The 15,323-nt window shown below is 42.4% G+C and overlaps 1 protein-coding gene across 10 annotated transcripts in view; it reads right to left on the reverse strand.

Annotated features, from left to right (window-relative positions):
• Positions 1–15,323, reverse strand: part of MYOF (myoferlin) — a 177,935-nt gene that overhangs the window by 56,844 nt on the left and 105,768 nt on the right. For all 10 annotated transcript variants that reach the window (XM_060405019.1, XM_004020039.5, XM_012102565.4 and 7 more), the window contains 7 exons: positions 13,197–13,374; positions 11,927–12,051; positions 9,640–9,746; positions 7,040–7,232; positions 5,403–5,558; positions 2,526–2,657; positions 485–648 (listed from right to left, as the gene is read on the reverse strand). In XM_060405019.1, the coding sequence (XP_060261002.1) occupies positions 485–648; positions 2,526–2,657; positions 5,403–5,558; positions 7,040–7,232; positions 9,640–9,746; positions 11,927–12,051; positions 13,197–13,374 (1,055 nt within the window). The remainder of the gene's footprint in view (positions 1–484; positions 649–2,525; positions 2,658–5,402; positions 5,559–7,039; positions 7,233–9,639; positions 9,747–11,926; positions 12,052–13,196; positions 13,375–15,323) is intronic.

The following is a 15,323-nucleotide window of genomic DNA, read 5'->3' on the forward strand; positions in this document are numbered from 1 at the left end:
TGTCACCCTCTAGGAACTGGGGCTCAGAGAATGAGAACAAATATTGATGCTCTGGTACTGCTCTTTGCAGTGGGCCCTTTGTCTCTGCTTTGGGAGTCTAAAGTCTCCTGCCAACATCCATGAAATTGTGGCAGGTAACCTAGCTAGCTTGCAAGGAAGATAAAAAAATCTCAGGCTCTTCATGATTTTTGACACTACCTATCTTGTAGGATTGCAATCCAGATTTTTTTTAAATGACACATTGCTTGACACATTCACATGTAATACGTTCTCAGTTATGTTGGTACCAAGTGCTTTTTTACATTTTTTTATTATGAAATATTGATGACATCATTCAAGCTTCTGTGAGTTTCTGTGGACTTACTTCTGCTCAGCGAGTGTTATATAAATTTGATCAAGAATGATGATGGAGAAGATTCATTTAGCAGTTTCTTAGGAAAGACACCATTACCATCCTTTTTTCCTCAGAAAATAGAAAACTCACCTTCTTTCAGGATCAACTATCCAATCTCCTTCCCATTCCCAGCCTTTTGGAGGCAAAAAGAATTCCCTCTTGAGTTTTATTTTTCCTGTGACATCAGAAAATTTATGACGACCCACTAATCCGGAAGTGCCCCATTTTCCAAACATGAGAGCTTGATTTTCATACTGTTAAAAAGAAATTGGAGAAACACAATCAGGGAGCAAGAAATAAAGCTAACACATAAACTTTCAGGTCCATCTAGGACTTAGGCTAAACAATGAGAAGTGAAAAAGCTTTATATTCAGAAGGTATGGACCTAAGTTGGACTATTACTGATTTTGCAACCTTGAGTAAATCATTCTTCTCTCTAAGACTCAGTGTTCGCATCTGTAAACTGAGGATAATACTCCCTTTCTCATAGGATTATTCTGAAGCTCAAATGTACAAATGATTGATTGTGAGAGTGCTCTGTAAACACTGATATATCACGCAAGTGGTTTCCACCATTATTTTGAACGGCTCCAAATAGTTCTCTGAACCTTTTAGATACCTACAAAAGCCCTCAATTTATGAACATGTAGTCTTCTAAAAGTTTATTTATAAGTCGGCTGCCTAGAACATGGGGCACATTTCCCCACAGAAACAATATTAGAATTAATGGCATATTTTCTAGGCAGCACAAAGGACCCATCTGAAACATGAAGGTCCTTTAGTACCCAGCCTCTACGTGGTCAAAAAGTTCTGAGCCTTCACTGCTTCTCGAGTATGGTGAGTAGGCCAAGACCTTTCTGGAAGCAGGTTTTGTGACAATGGCAGAGCCAGGTTTATAGGGCATTCCTTCCTAAGTTAGGATTTATAAATCTACAATCTGGTCGGTTTTACACTATGTAAACCATAAAGAGGGTTGAGATTTGCCAGTGGTGAGAGTCTCTGGGTCTAAGCTGACATCTCCATTTGTCTGCTGATGAGCTCACTGAGCACATGATTTACATAAGTAGCTGGGGACTTTTTGGCTAAAGGAGGATGGAAGACATTTGAGTAGGGGCCTGGCGAGGGACCTGGTTCGATTCCTGGGTCGGGAAGATCCTCTGGAGAAGGGATAGGCTACCCACTCCAGTATTCTTGGGCTTCCCTTGTGGCTAGCTGGTAAAGAATCTGCCTGCAATGCAGGAGACCTGGGTTCGATCTCTGGGTTGGGAAGATCCCCTGGAGAAGGGAAAGGCTACCCTGGAGAATTCCATGGACTGCATAGTCCATGGGGTCGCAAAGAGTTGGACATGACTGAGCGATTTTCACTTTCATTTTCAGGAGCCTACTATGTGCCAGGTAAAGAAAAGCAAAACTAAAAGACGGCTATGGGTTTTTCTTGCCCAGCAAGAAGATCAGAGCTACAATCCTGAACCAGCAGTCAGGTACAGTATAGTAGAAACACAATTACAATTTAGCTAGAATGAAGATAGTCTTCTCCTCAATCATTTGAGCATGAAGGCCCATCTGTAAAAGAATGGAACTCATCGGAAAATTGTCAGAAGACACCCACTGACTATATCTAATACATTTATATCAATAAGCACTTTGAATAAAAGAAATACATCTAAAAGTGGAGTTAGTTTTAACAGTTTGTGAAAATTGTTTCAAGGGTTTAACTCTAATGAGACTTTGGATAAACTAAGTGGATTTTTAACCCAGTGAAGGATTTACAAATTATCTCTTACTGTTTTTAAAGTATTCAGGCAGTATTTTCTTTGCCCCTGGGCAAACCCCTCTGAGGAATGAATCTTCTATATTTTAAAGACTCCAGACACTTTGCTATATGGCAGAAAACAGACCCCAAGCAGGCTTCTCAAGGTTGGCACCTCTCAAGCATTCTTCACTCCTGGGGTGCTTGTGTGTGAATCACACTGGGGTGTCCCAACAAAGACCTCCAGTCAATCATTCCCAGCCCCCTTAGTGAAGGGCTGTTGGATGGAATTTTAGTTAGCGATTATGCTGGTGATTGATTTGACATCCGAACTGAAACATAACAGTGGTCCCCCACAAAAAGGAAAAGATAATGATGTACCATTTCAGCAAAGACGGTGAATGTTCCTTCTGCAAAGCTATTGAACTTCTTCTCAACAGCACTTAAGCCCAACCAGATGTTCACACGCAACTCCACAGGCACCTTTGGTCCGTTGTTTTTTTCTTGTGGATACTGTGAGATGTATAATAACATGAGCCGTTATGCCAGGCACAGCACAGACTGTGATATTAAGCTGAAAACAAAAGTAGACTGGACGTCTAATCATTGTTTTCAACAGTCTAATTTTGTTTGTGCAGCTAAAATATTTCCAAATGACCCGTCTACAAAGATTAAAATAACAACTAAATCAGGGACGCCTGGGTGTCCCTGAGATCTTTCCAGGAGGCTCATGAGGTCAAAATTATTTTCCTAATAATAGTAGGATGCTACTTGCTTTTTTCACTGTATTGACATTTACACTGGGGGGGAGGTGGGGGGGAAAGCAAGCGTGGATAAGACTCCAAGCTCTGCAGCAGGAATCAAGGCAGCAACACCAAACTGTACTGGTAGTAATAGTTTTCTTCATCACTCTCAGTGAAAAAAACAAAATGCCAGTTTCACTTACGAATTCCTTTGATAAAGCGGTAAAAATGGCTAATCCTAAATCATGATATCCAAATACATGTCTTTTTTAATATTTTGTATGATGAAATTCCGCTGTGTATTTGTATATGTTTTGAGAAAAGATTCTTATGCAATCGAGCTGTGAACTGAACTAGACTTTTTTTTTTAAATGGAATAGCTTTTCTTTCTGAAACAGCAATTGGCTGCCCAATATGGTTATTCATACTTGGATGTGGGGCAGATGTTTTCTCGAACATAAACAAGTGAGCTTTGTCACGTCAAGGACAATAAGTGTCTTTATTTTCTTGCCAATGATAAAATTCAAGGTTTCAAGTTAAAAATTAGAATTTTGGAAAGTTTGTTTCTGCCTTAGTGGGTGAACCTAACAGCATCCCAGTACATCAGAGCTTTTATTATAAGTGATATTAATGTGGCTTTTTATTGTATGATGAAACGTGTCAACATTGGGAAGATTTGCTTAACTCAGTGAACGAATATTTCCCAAATGGTGAAAGCTTTACGTTACAAAAACCAGGCATGGGTAAAAGCCATTCAAAGTACAAGGTAGACCAATGGATTTTAATGTAGCAGAGAACAAAAAGTTCTCTGATATGGTTTCAGCTTCCATATTGCAATTAATCTTTTAAAAGCTACCACTTGAGTTTGGTGTTGTATCAAAGATAAGTACCCACAATTATCTATAAAAGTTATTCAAATACTCCACCCTTTTCCAAATACATATGTGAGGTCAGATTCTTTTCATACACTTCAACCAAGCAATTCAGAGCATCAGACTAAATGCAGAAGCAATTTTGAGAATTCAGTTATATTTCTGTGAAGCCAGGTTTGCAAAAGTGCAAAACAGTATCACTCAGCATTCTGATTTTTAAAAGGAAATACAGTTATATTTTATAAAAATATATAGTTTGTTAAAATATAATGGATTATAGTTATCTTAAAATAGATAAATACTTTTTAATGTCAGTTTTAATTTCTATTACAGTAAATATTGATAGATAGGGATGGGGGAGCCTGGTAGGCTGCCATCTATGGGGTTGCACAGAGTCGGATGCGACTGAAGCAACTTAGCAGCAGCAGCAGCATGTACACAGATGCTGTTTGGGGTCTCCAGTGATTTTTTTTTTTTTTTGAGAGTGAAAAGAGGTCTCAAGACCAACAGCAAAAAAAAAATACCACTGACTTAAATGGCTACCTAAACTGGGTAATGAGTATTAACAAAATCAGTACATATATACAACATTCTCTTAAAAAGCACTTTACTGTTTATCCACTGAGTTCTAAAACCCAATACAGAGAATACCACTCTGCCTCCTCTCCCACCCGCTGTGAAGTTTTATTTATTAATCAGTTTGCTTCCATGCAGTGCTGAGGTCAATTATAATTGTGGTTCTATCTTAAGTAAAATTTATTCCACCAAGAGACACTTGAAACAAGATAATCACCTTGGTTCTATTTTCACCCTCTTGATTAAAGAGCAAAGAGTGCATTTATTAAAAGTTAGCAGATATCTCCCTGTTTTAATGGAACATTCTCCCGTGACTGCTTTTCTCTCTCTCGATTTTTCCCGTTCCTGATATTCTAAGGAACTCAGGCTGAGTCTGGGAGGGAGAGGAATGTCAAAATTGTATCTGGCAACTATTTGGATCTCTTTGTTTCCATCCCCAGCCTCCTCTGGTTCTTCTTATGCACACAAGGGAAGTTCTTAATCCAGGGTCCTGGGATGAACTGATGGGTTCTACAAAGCCCCTGAATCATATGCAGAATGTTGGAGGCATCTGAGATGTGTGTTATTTTGGAAGACAGGGGCAGTAGCTTTCATCAGACTCTTAAAGGAGTCCAAGTCTCCAAATATGTTCAGAACCCCAACCCTAAAGTAGTAATTCTCACAGGTTTTTCAATTTAAGGACCCATTTGATTAGAGCATAGATTACATGGACTACCTATATTACCTTTGTTTTTTTCTGCTTCCCAAACACTCACTAGTAGGAAAGGCAAGAGTGGCATTGCCTCACAAGAGACACTAGAAGTGGAAAATTCATGCCGGAAAGCAAAGCATTCACAATGCCATATTAACATTAGTGTCACAGAGACCTCTACGGAAGTGTCCTTGATTGAAGCCTGCAGACCTCAGGCCACTCTGGTAATTACCACCCTGGAGGAAGGACCAGAAGAAGCTGCAATGGATCAGGATGGCCCTAGCCATTCAGTGGCTGGCCAATTATAAAGCAGCCCTTCCTGGGAACATGGGGTTTGCCCTCAAGTACTTCACGTTGCACAGTGAGGAAGCCATACCTTCAGAAAGACGGTCTGGGTTTTCCCACAGTACTTCCCAGACGCATTCCCGCCGCTGGTGGAGTATAAAACCTGATGTGCGGGAATGCGTGCGTAGGCCAATCTCTTCTCTCCCCGGATCATCCAGATGATGATGTCAGGCATGCTGTTCTGAGGCTGGTCACAGGAGGGGATGGAACAGGAAGCAAAGCTGGAGTTAGTCTAAATGCAGAAACACCGCAGAGCCTGCAGGCTGGACCCTCAGGGCTCCATTTCTCAAAGAAACAACAGGGCTAGGGCGCTGCTGAAATTTCTTCCGAGGCTCTTGGCTTCCAGAACCACAGGTTGTTGGCCTGTGACTGGCCAAAGGGAACAGAGGGAAGCAGAGGGCCTTCACCTGCCAAAGGCCCTTTCGACAGAGAAACTGTGTGAAATACCCCCTTTTCTCTCCCATCATTTGAAGAAAGACGTCCACAGCAGTCAAGGGGTTACAGGCTTCGTCCATTTCACAGGGCATAGACAGAGCATCTCTACCTCACAATCCGACATTTTCCAAATGTGCAGTATTAACGTAGGTATTCAAAACCTCTTTTTTTCTGATTTTAAAGCTGATATAAGTGCACCATAAAAAACTTTGAAAGTAACAAAGCATAGAAAGTGAAAAATAAAAATGTCCTGTCATCACATGTGTTTTTCAAATGTCCCTCTACTCACAAATGTATTACACTTGCCCTCCACCTCCCCATCTGTGGGGTCAGGAGGGAGGGGCCTCCTGCTCCCTTGTCCTTCCAACCCACAGAGGTCAGTGGCCGCCGACAGTAATCCAGCACTCACTCTGTGCCCCACACTGGGCTAAGGCCTTTTCACTCTTCATCTTCTTTAACTTCGTTAAGCAGTGCTGGAAACGGAGTACTACTTTCCCCCCCATTTATTTATTTTAAATATGTCTTTCTTTTCTTGTTGGTTGCGCTGGGTCTTCATTGCCACATGCAGGCTTTTCTCTAGTTGGGGCGAGTAGGGGCTACTCTTTGCTGGGGTATGGGGTCTTCTCGTGGTGGCCTCTCGTTGTGCTGTTGGGGAGCATGGGCTCTAGAGTGCACAGGCTTCAGGGGTTGTGGCACTCTGGCTCAGTTGCTGTGGAGTATGGGCTTAGTTGCTCTGAAGCATGTGGAATCTTTCTGGACCAGGGATCGAACCCATGTCCCCTTGGCAGGTGGATTCTTAACCACTAAACTACCAGGGAAATTCTCTTCATTAAATCTATGGGAAAACTGACGCTTAGAGAGATTGAATACCTTGCCCGAAGTTAGGCATGGTAGATCCAGGATTCAAAGCCAGGTCTTCTTGGTCCCAACCAAAGGTACTACACAGATCCGCTACTGTATCACTCTAACTGAAATGCTCTCTGATTGTACCATAATAATGACATCGTGTCCATTATGAAGACCTTTCCAGGACAACCAACTCAAAATTCTTCTACCCTGACCTTAGTGATGTTTATCCATTAGCATCTCAGTCCAATAACTCCTTGATTCCATCATCCATCACGTCTGTTCAATGTCTAAGATGATGTACTAGGTTTTCCCACCACCATCTCTACCCCTGGTGCCATTCTGTGGAATCCCACTTCCATATCAGATGAAGTTTAAAAGCCCTACCTCCTCAGTCAGCTGCATTAATTTATCGAGCCAGTCCTCGATTTCCACCAGTGTGGACTTGACCTCTGAGACCTCAGACTGCATCCTCACAGCGGCCTCATGTATCTGAGAGAGAGCTCTGGATCGCAACTTTCGGATCTGAGTATCGAGAACTGTGACATTAGGTTTTCCTTCGGTGAGAGGCAATGTGTATCTAAAATGGAAAACAAAACAGAATATGCAGAATGGCTTACTGGGTTTCAGAACTATCAAATTCATTTACAATTGGTTTCCATCTTGGAAACCACACCAGTTTCCTAACAGACTCTACAAGAGTGAGCACAGTAAAGCTGAAGGTGAATGTACGTGGCCTTGGCAGAGCAGACCTGCCAGACAGACATGGGCATGCAGGGGGATGAAGATTCCAAAGCAATTCCTTGGGTTTGACCCAAGGCCTGTGGAATCACTGGGAAGAAGATGGAAACAGAAGCAACAGCTGCTAAGAACTGGCCTTCCCTTCTTTTGCTTCCTATGATCACTGTACAGACCCACAAAATGAAGAAGGAAGGGACATTTGGAGATTATTTAGCAGAAGACTTCTTAACCTAGGGCCCATGCACCCTTAGGCAGTCTGCGGGAGGCCTCTGGAGGTCTGTGACTCCCTGAAACTTATAAAGAAAAGTGTCTGTCTGGGTTGGCATGCAGTGTGACATCATGATAAAGATGGCATCACAATGAAAACCAGAGGCTTTAAAGAAAAATATCTGGGTACAAGCCCTGACGCCATCATTTACTACTTTTGTGATGGTGACCAGTTACTGAGTCTTTTGTTTTCCTATCCTCAAGTGTGGGAAAATAATATCTACCTTTAGAGTTGTGGTGAGAAGTAAGTAAGTTAATATATGGCGAGCCTTTTGAGCAATGTCTACTGCAGAGTATGGCAACCCACTCCAGCATTCTTGCGAGGAGAATTCCATACAGAGAAGCCTGGTGGGCTACAGTCTGTGGAGTTTCAAAGAGTTGGACATGACTGAGTGCGTGCACACGCACACACGCACGCACGCACACACACACACACACACACACACACACACACAGTCTAAGTGATGTTGCCGTCATCACTGTCATCTCATCAGATAATCAAAGGGGCCCATTCCCTCCTAAAAAGGTAAGAACCCCTTGTACAGGTCAAGCTCCCACTAGAACAGCTGAGCTGGAGCCAGAATTAGCCTTTTTCTGCCAGGGCCTCCCTCTCACCAGGGTTGCTGATGGGGTCAAAGTGAAGTTGTCACCTGTTCCAGGAAAGTCTACTCTCACTGTCTCTACCTACAACTTTCACTGGTTAGAATTTCACCCAGACTCTTAAGGAAATCCTAGCTGACTTCCCTAAACCTAAATTTCCTAAAATTAAAACGTATCCAATTTGATTCTTCAAGAAAAAGTATAAATAGATATTTCTGTGTTTTGCTCAACAAGCCTTGAAATTCATAGGCATTTTCTACATGAAAGGTATTACCAAATGATATTGTTTGGCTTCACTGGTAATTATGGCAATATATTAGAAGGGTTAAGTCCCTGAAATGATTCTTTGAGGCAAAAATATAGATGGAAGCTGTAGCTCAAAGGCCACACATAAGATGTTCAATAAATAGATATGGTAGTGGGAAACACACGGTAGGAAAAGAAGTTAATAAACCCAACTCCGGGCCTCAGATGAGTCACTTCACCTCCTTGGGCTTCTGTTTCTTGGGCCTCTTTTGTAGACAAAATAAGAAGATTGGAAGAGATGACCTCTTAGGACCCAGATATAAATTCTCTGCATTTAAACAGGCTTCCAGCTGCGCTTTAATCTCAGCTGCATCACAACTACCTAGCCAAACCACTAGAGGGCGCAAGGAGACTGGGAGACAGTGTTCAGGCGTTCGCTCAGAGGCGAGGAGGGTGGAGGGGGCGGGTGGACAGCCCCGGCTTACTAGTGTAAGTTCCGAAATACTCAATATGCTTTTCTTTTGGGACTTCCCTGTTAATTGGCCAACATTTAAAATGAGTTCAGAATGATCACTTCCGCCTTTGATTTCCAAATGCCCACAGATCTGAACAGTTTCCCCAAGTCATAAAGGTTCTCCAGCTTCACCTAAGGCAGGCTTGGCCAGAGGACTCATTAGGATCTGATAGTAGAGTAAAACCGCTGTTTCTGAAAATGTGTTTATGAATTAAGAACGCTGTTCTAAATGGTTCTAAAATCAATGCCCCACCATCAGATCCCATTCTCTGTGGGAGCCAGGAGTCACCTTTCCTGGGGTGGTGGGCACACCAGAGCTGCCTGGAGGCAGAGGCCAGACAGACCAGCCCTCCCCACTGCCAACCCTTCCCCTGTGGCTGCACTGGGACGACTTCCTGGAGCGGGGCTTCAGCCTCCCTCCGCTGCTTTACAATTGGCACCAGCAGAAAGCAGAGCTCTTCCTGCTGGTGATTCACAGACTCTTCCCTTTGGAGAAACTTGGCTGATTCAAATTATTTTTCTGGCAAACACTAGAAAATTCTGGAGACTCTTCTGGTCTTACAGTGTAAGAGAGGGGAGCACAGCTGGGGATTCTAGAGTACAAGTAAGATCAGTGTACCTTGTGTCTTCTATAACTTCCTCGATGAGCTTTTGCCACGTTTTTGCCAGTTGGTTTGAAGGACTTTTACCTTGTATCCCTGCTTTTAGAGCCTCTATGTTTGATTGCTGAAGAATATGGAGAGGGGAGAAAGAATTGGTAATTGTGCATTATACCCGACAAAGGTTTACCTTTTATTTTCAAGAAAAATACACAAAAAGATTTAACAGAAAAATGAAAGGTTTTTTTTTTCCTTTACATTTAACATGTTCCCCACAGATTAACACTATTTTTCTTCAAAATGAAACCAACACCGATAATATAAAGTAATAAGATAACCTTTTCCTACAACTTTGACCTTTGAAATGAAGCAAATTTTATATATTCAGAAAGTAAATAAAAGAAAAAGCAACAAGGATGGGGGAAGGAACCCTACAATGGGATGCAGAACACGAACAAGTGAACCTAACTACATTTCAGATGAATGACATAATACACTGAATTAGCCCAAGTAACTTTTGAGCACAATGATTCCCTCAGTTTGAAGGAAGGAAAGAATCATAAGTATATCAAACTCTAATTAGATCTGTTTTTCCCAGTACTTTACCTATGGAGAGCTAAACAAATGAGTAAATATATTGAGGATAATGGAAGCTGGAGAAGGGAGCTATAAATATGGGAACAGGGAATACTAGAATAAACCCCGTAATATTATCAATAAAATGGAATGGAAGTCATCCTTATAAACGCATTGCATTCAGTATACTGAGAGATATAAAATATGCATAGGTACACACACATGTATGTGTGGTTTGTCTGCTGAGAAGGCCTAGAAGCAGAGACATGTCAGTAGTAGTGAACACTCCAGGACCCTGCCAGATATTATTCTTTACATTCCTCTGCCACTAAAAGGAACCAGGGCTCCTTAGAGAAACTGTGGTTCCCGAGTTGGGCCACAGAAAGCATAAGATCAACCCAGAACGTACTACTGTGTCGCTTTGAGCATCTACTAACAGAGACGTTGAGGGAGAGCCCACCATGGTCCCCAAAAGTCTGACCATGGAAATGCACCGTCCTGTCCAGATTATTATGGAATTAGGACAGTGAAGAGAGCTGATGAAAAGACTGAAGATGAAAAAAGCTGGAAATACACAAAGCTTAATTAGAACAGAGGTGTGACCAATTCCCACCAAGTCCCTTGAGATGGAAACTTGGGAATTAACACCACAACCACACTGTGTATCAATTGTGACTTTGTTATGTGGACAGTTATGCCTAAGTTAAATGTACAGTTCTCTTCAATATTGTCTTTGAAGCATAAAACAACATTTTCAGATTTTGCCATGGAGTCTTAGCTCAAGTATATTCCAGGACCCCTCCGCATCATGGTACAAGGCTGACAGAGGTTGGAACATCTTAGACAAATTAGTATTCATATAATTTAGAAATCAAAACACTAATACCAGATGGATTTTATCAGTACCTGACAGAAATAACTTAGCATCTTTGGCTTTATTAGAAATATCCCAACCATCTTTTCCTCCTCTCATTACCATCAACCAGATGGCCAACCACAGATGTCACATCTAGGCAAGTTCCCACCAGAGGGAACTCTCCCACCTGCAACAAGAAGGTCCTCTGAACCCACTTCTTCCACAGTAGGGATTTTTACTGCTTTGACAGCAAAGCTCTAAGGGTTGCGATATTTCTACTGGAATGAACCATTCTCCACACCATATTCCACATACAAACTATGGAAGAAAGGGTGAGCTGCCCTTCTGCTTCAACATCCATCCTCTCATTTCTGCAGTAAGTGAACGTGCACCGGGACATACGCCTGCACAGGCCTGAGACTGCATTTCCCAACTCTCTTGCAGTAAGGTGTGGCTGCATGACTGGATTCTGGCCGGTGGGAAATGAGGAGAAATCAAGTGTGTGACTTCTGGGTCTTTCCCTTGAAGGGGAGAGCCTGGGTTATCTTCTCCCTTTCTTTCCCCCTTCCTTCAGACTGCAGGGGTGGTGTAGTGGTGAGCTGCTTCTCCCTTGCAAATGCATAGTGATAGCAGAGCAACAGGTGGAGGGGGCAAGAGCCTGGGTGCCTCAGTACCACCGAACCTCCACACCAGCCTTGGATTACCTACCTCAACTGTTGCTAAGGAGACAGTGTTCATCTTGCTTACCATTATATTCTGAGGTCTTGTGGTACCTCAGATACCACCTCAGTAGCCTAACTGCATTCTAACCTGCATTCTAACTAATACACAATTCATCCTGTTTGGTGAAAAGGAAATGTAGAAAAGAAACTCACCAGCCTTTCTGCCATGACTAGGAGCGTGTTCACAGCATCCAGGCGATGACTAATATCCTCCCAGTAGGAAGTCAGTGTAACAACTGGCTTCGAGTGGGCCCAAGGCAAGTAGTAATAGTAGTTTCCTGGTGTAGAATATTGAGGGTCGGTGAACACTGGACACTTAACACATTTATTGAAGAGATGTACAAACTGGACTGCTTGGTTAACCATAGGCCTGGGGATGTGGTCTGGAGTAGTCTGATTCTTTCATTTTATTTAATTAAGCAACTGAGGGATAAATAGAAAGTCCGTATTTGTGCAGCCTGCTTTGAAAAATCTCTGTAAAAGGCCCTGGTAAACCTAGCACAATGATCTCAAGATCTTTTGGTGATTTGGAACCATGCATCTGAGCATCACTGATAATTACATAACAGGGTAGCAGAAAACAGAGCATAAGAGATCAGATTATATGTGTTTATCCCTGAAAACGGTTATCCTAAGCAAATATTTTTTTGGAATGGGACAAGAAAAAAGAATTTTCTGTTTTTTAAAAACCTTAGTTGGATACGTGGAATTTGGTATTGCTCAGAGCCTTATAAAGATTAGCCCACATTTTCTAGCTTAACACTACTTGCATAAAAATTAGCTAAAAACTCTGGCAACGCTGTTGAAACACTGGATCAGAATTTCTCGCTCCCTTCTGTGTACTCTTGAACCATTTGTCCACATCTTTATTAGGGCATTCTCATACTCTGACTTCTATTATGATTTATTTTATACTCTAGAATGTAAGTTCTATAAAAGCAGGGACTGTTTTCCATCCATCTTTGTTTGAATATAGCTATCTAATACTCATGGCAATTCTAGAGAATGAGGGATAGAGTGAAGTGATGTGCTAAGGTCATAGTGCTGGGGAGAAACAGCAATGACCAGAAGCTGATTTTCCATCCACTTCAACTACTCAAACTGAAAGCAGTTTGGGGCCAGGCAGGGCAGAGGTGGGCAGGGGCAGGAGCTGTTTTAGGGGAGGCTCAGTGTTCAGCTAGCTGCCATCTTATGACTTACAAAACAGAGCCAGTGTTAAAACTGGGCATGGGAGAGGCCTTGAGATTCAGCCCCTGGAAAAGGGTCTGCGTCTAAACTTCAGCCACCTCTCTTCTGCATTCTATCTTTCCGCTACCCATATGCTGGGAATAACACCCGCCAGAGAGAGAATGCACCGCGTGTTTCTCTCAGTGGTGCACCCACTGTAAACATGTGCAGGAGAGACAGCCAGCGTCAGTCTTACCATCAAATACAGCACGGCTATACTGAGTGGTTGATGCCAAAGGCTTACAAGTCGTATCAAACTTGTTGCCGTAGTTCCCGATGCTGACTTCAAACTGAATGGCTTCGCCAATGTCTTGCAACATGGTGGCTGAATGGAACACAGCAGACAGGCTGTACTTCCGCCTTCGCTGATATTTCTGCAAAGCACCAGCAGACACAAGGCTCAGAGAAACTCCTTTTGCTCTTATTTACACGTGGAACTCTAGCAGATATGATTCTAACCCTAATAATTAGTGCTGAGTGAAATGCCAGGGGATAGTGGCTCAATGGTAAAGAATCCACCTGCCGATGCAGGAGACTTGGGCTCAGTCCCTGAGTTGGGAAGATCCTTTGGAGGAAGGCATGGCAGCCCACTTCAGTATTCTTGTCTGGGGAATCCCATAGACAGAGGAGCCTGGGAGGTTATAGTTCATGGGGTCACAAAAGAGTCAGACAGGACTGAGTGACTAAGCACAATTAACAAACGGCAGTGGAGAATGTTCTTGGACGTAGCAGTTCCCCTCTTACTCACACCGAGGGCAAAGATAGACACACCAGGATGTTCTTTGCAGAGCTGACTGAAATAGAGAAAAAAAATGAAAACAATAGAAATGTTTAACAACAGGCCACTGGTTAAGCAAATTATGTTACATCCGTGAAAGAAACTGAACGTTGCTCAGTCGTGTCTGACTCTTTGCGACCCCATGGACTATACAGTCCATGGAATTCTCCAGGCCAGTATACTGGAATGGGTAGCCTTTCCCTTCTCCAGGGGATCTTCCCAACCCAGGGATCGAACCCAGCTCTCCCGCACTGCAGGCGGATTCTTTACCAGCCGAATCATGAGGGAAGCCCACGAATACTAGACTGGGTAGCCAATCCCTTCCCCAGGGGATCTTCCCAACCCAGGGATTGACCAGGGTCTCCTGCACTGCAGGTGGATTCTTTACAAACTGAGTTATCAACATCCATGCAATGTAGCAAAAGTTCATAAAAGGTCTTAGGTAGATACATATGCGCAAACATGGGAAAAAAGGTATTTTTAAGTGAATCCAATAAATGTATATTTTAATACCATCATATACAAAGAATATGCAAATAAAGAAGATAAATCAAGTTGTTAACAGTAGTTATAGTTGGGGAAGGTAGAGAGATTATGGCTAACGTTACTATCTAACTTACACATTTCTAATAACTTGAATTGTTAGGTACTCTGTAGTCATAAGTGATAAGACTTTTACTGTCAGTCTCTTCAGAAGTGGTGTTGGGAAAGCTGGACAGTCACATGCTGGAACGCATGTACATCAATGAAGTCAGAACACACCCTCACACCATAAGTTGAAAACGGCTCAAAGGCTTATATATGTAAGACATGACACCATAAAAAGCCTAGAAGAGGACATATGCAAAACATCCTCTGACATAAATCCCAGCAATGTTTTCTTCAGTCAGTCTCCCAAGACAATGGAAATAAAAGCAAAAGTAAACAAATGAAACCTAATCAAACTTACGAACTTTTGCACAGCTAAGGAAGCTGGAGCCTATGGCAGTTCTAATTTTTGGAGGAACCACCATGCCATTTTCCATAGCTATTGTGCCAATTTACATTTCTACCAACAGTACATGCGGTTTCCCTTTTCTCTGCATCCTTGCCAACATTTGTTATTTATTTGTTGCTTGTTTTATTACTGGCTTACTGAGTGTATGTGTGTGTGAGGGAGTTGAACATAGGGCCAACAGTGACCACGTGGAGTATCTATCAGCCTAGCAGAAATGACCATGAGCCCTTCAGGCCTTCCTTCATTAGGGCACATACAGTCTCTTGAATCCCCATCTAGTCTCTTGAATCCCCATCCTGCCCTAAATCCTTGCTCAGATAGCATCTCGCCTTCTTTATGGATCAGATTACCACTGATCTTCAGACACTTTGTTTTTTTTTTTCAGTCAAAGAGAGACATGAAATGGTTTAAGTTGCTGTGCTTCATTATGTCTTGAGCTTTCTGCCATTGAATTTTGTCCACATCTAGAGTCTGTTCTGGGTCCTTACTGGAACTCAGTCTCTATATACTTGCTCAGCTTGGAGATGAGAACATATGTTTACTATAGG

Source organism: Ovis aries, chromosome 22, assembly GCF_016772045.2.
Source record: "Ovis aries strain OAR_USU_Benz2616 breed Rambouillet chromosome 22, ARS-UI_Ramb_v3.0, whole genome shotgun sequence".
Classification (NCBI taxonomy): domain Eukaryota; kingdom Metazoa; phylum Chordata; class Mammalia; order Artiodactyla; family Bovidae; genus Ovis; species Ovis aries.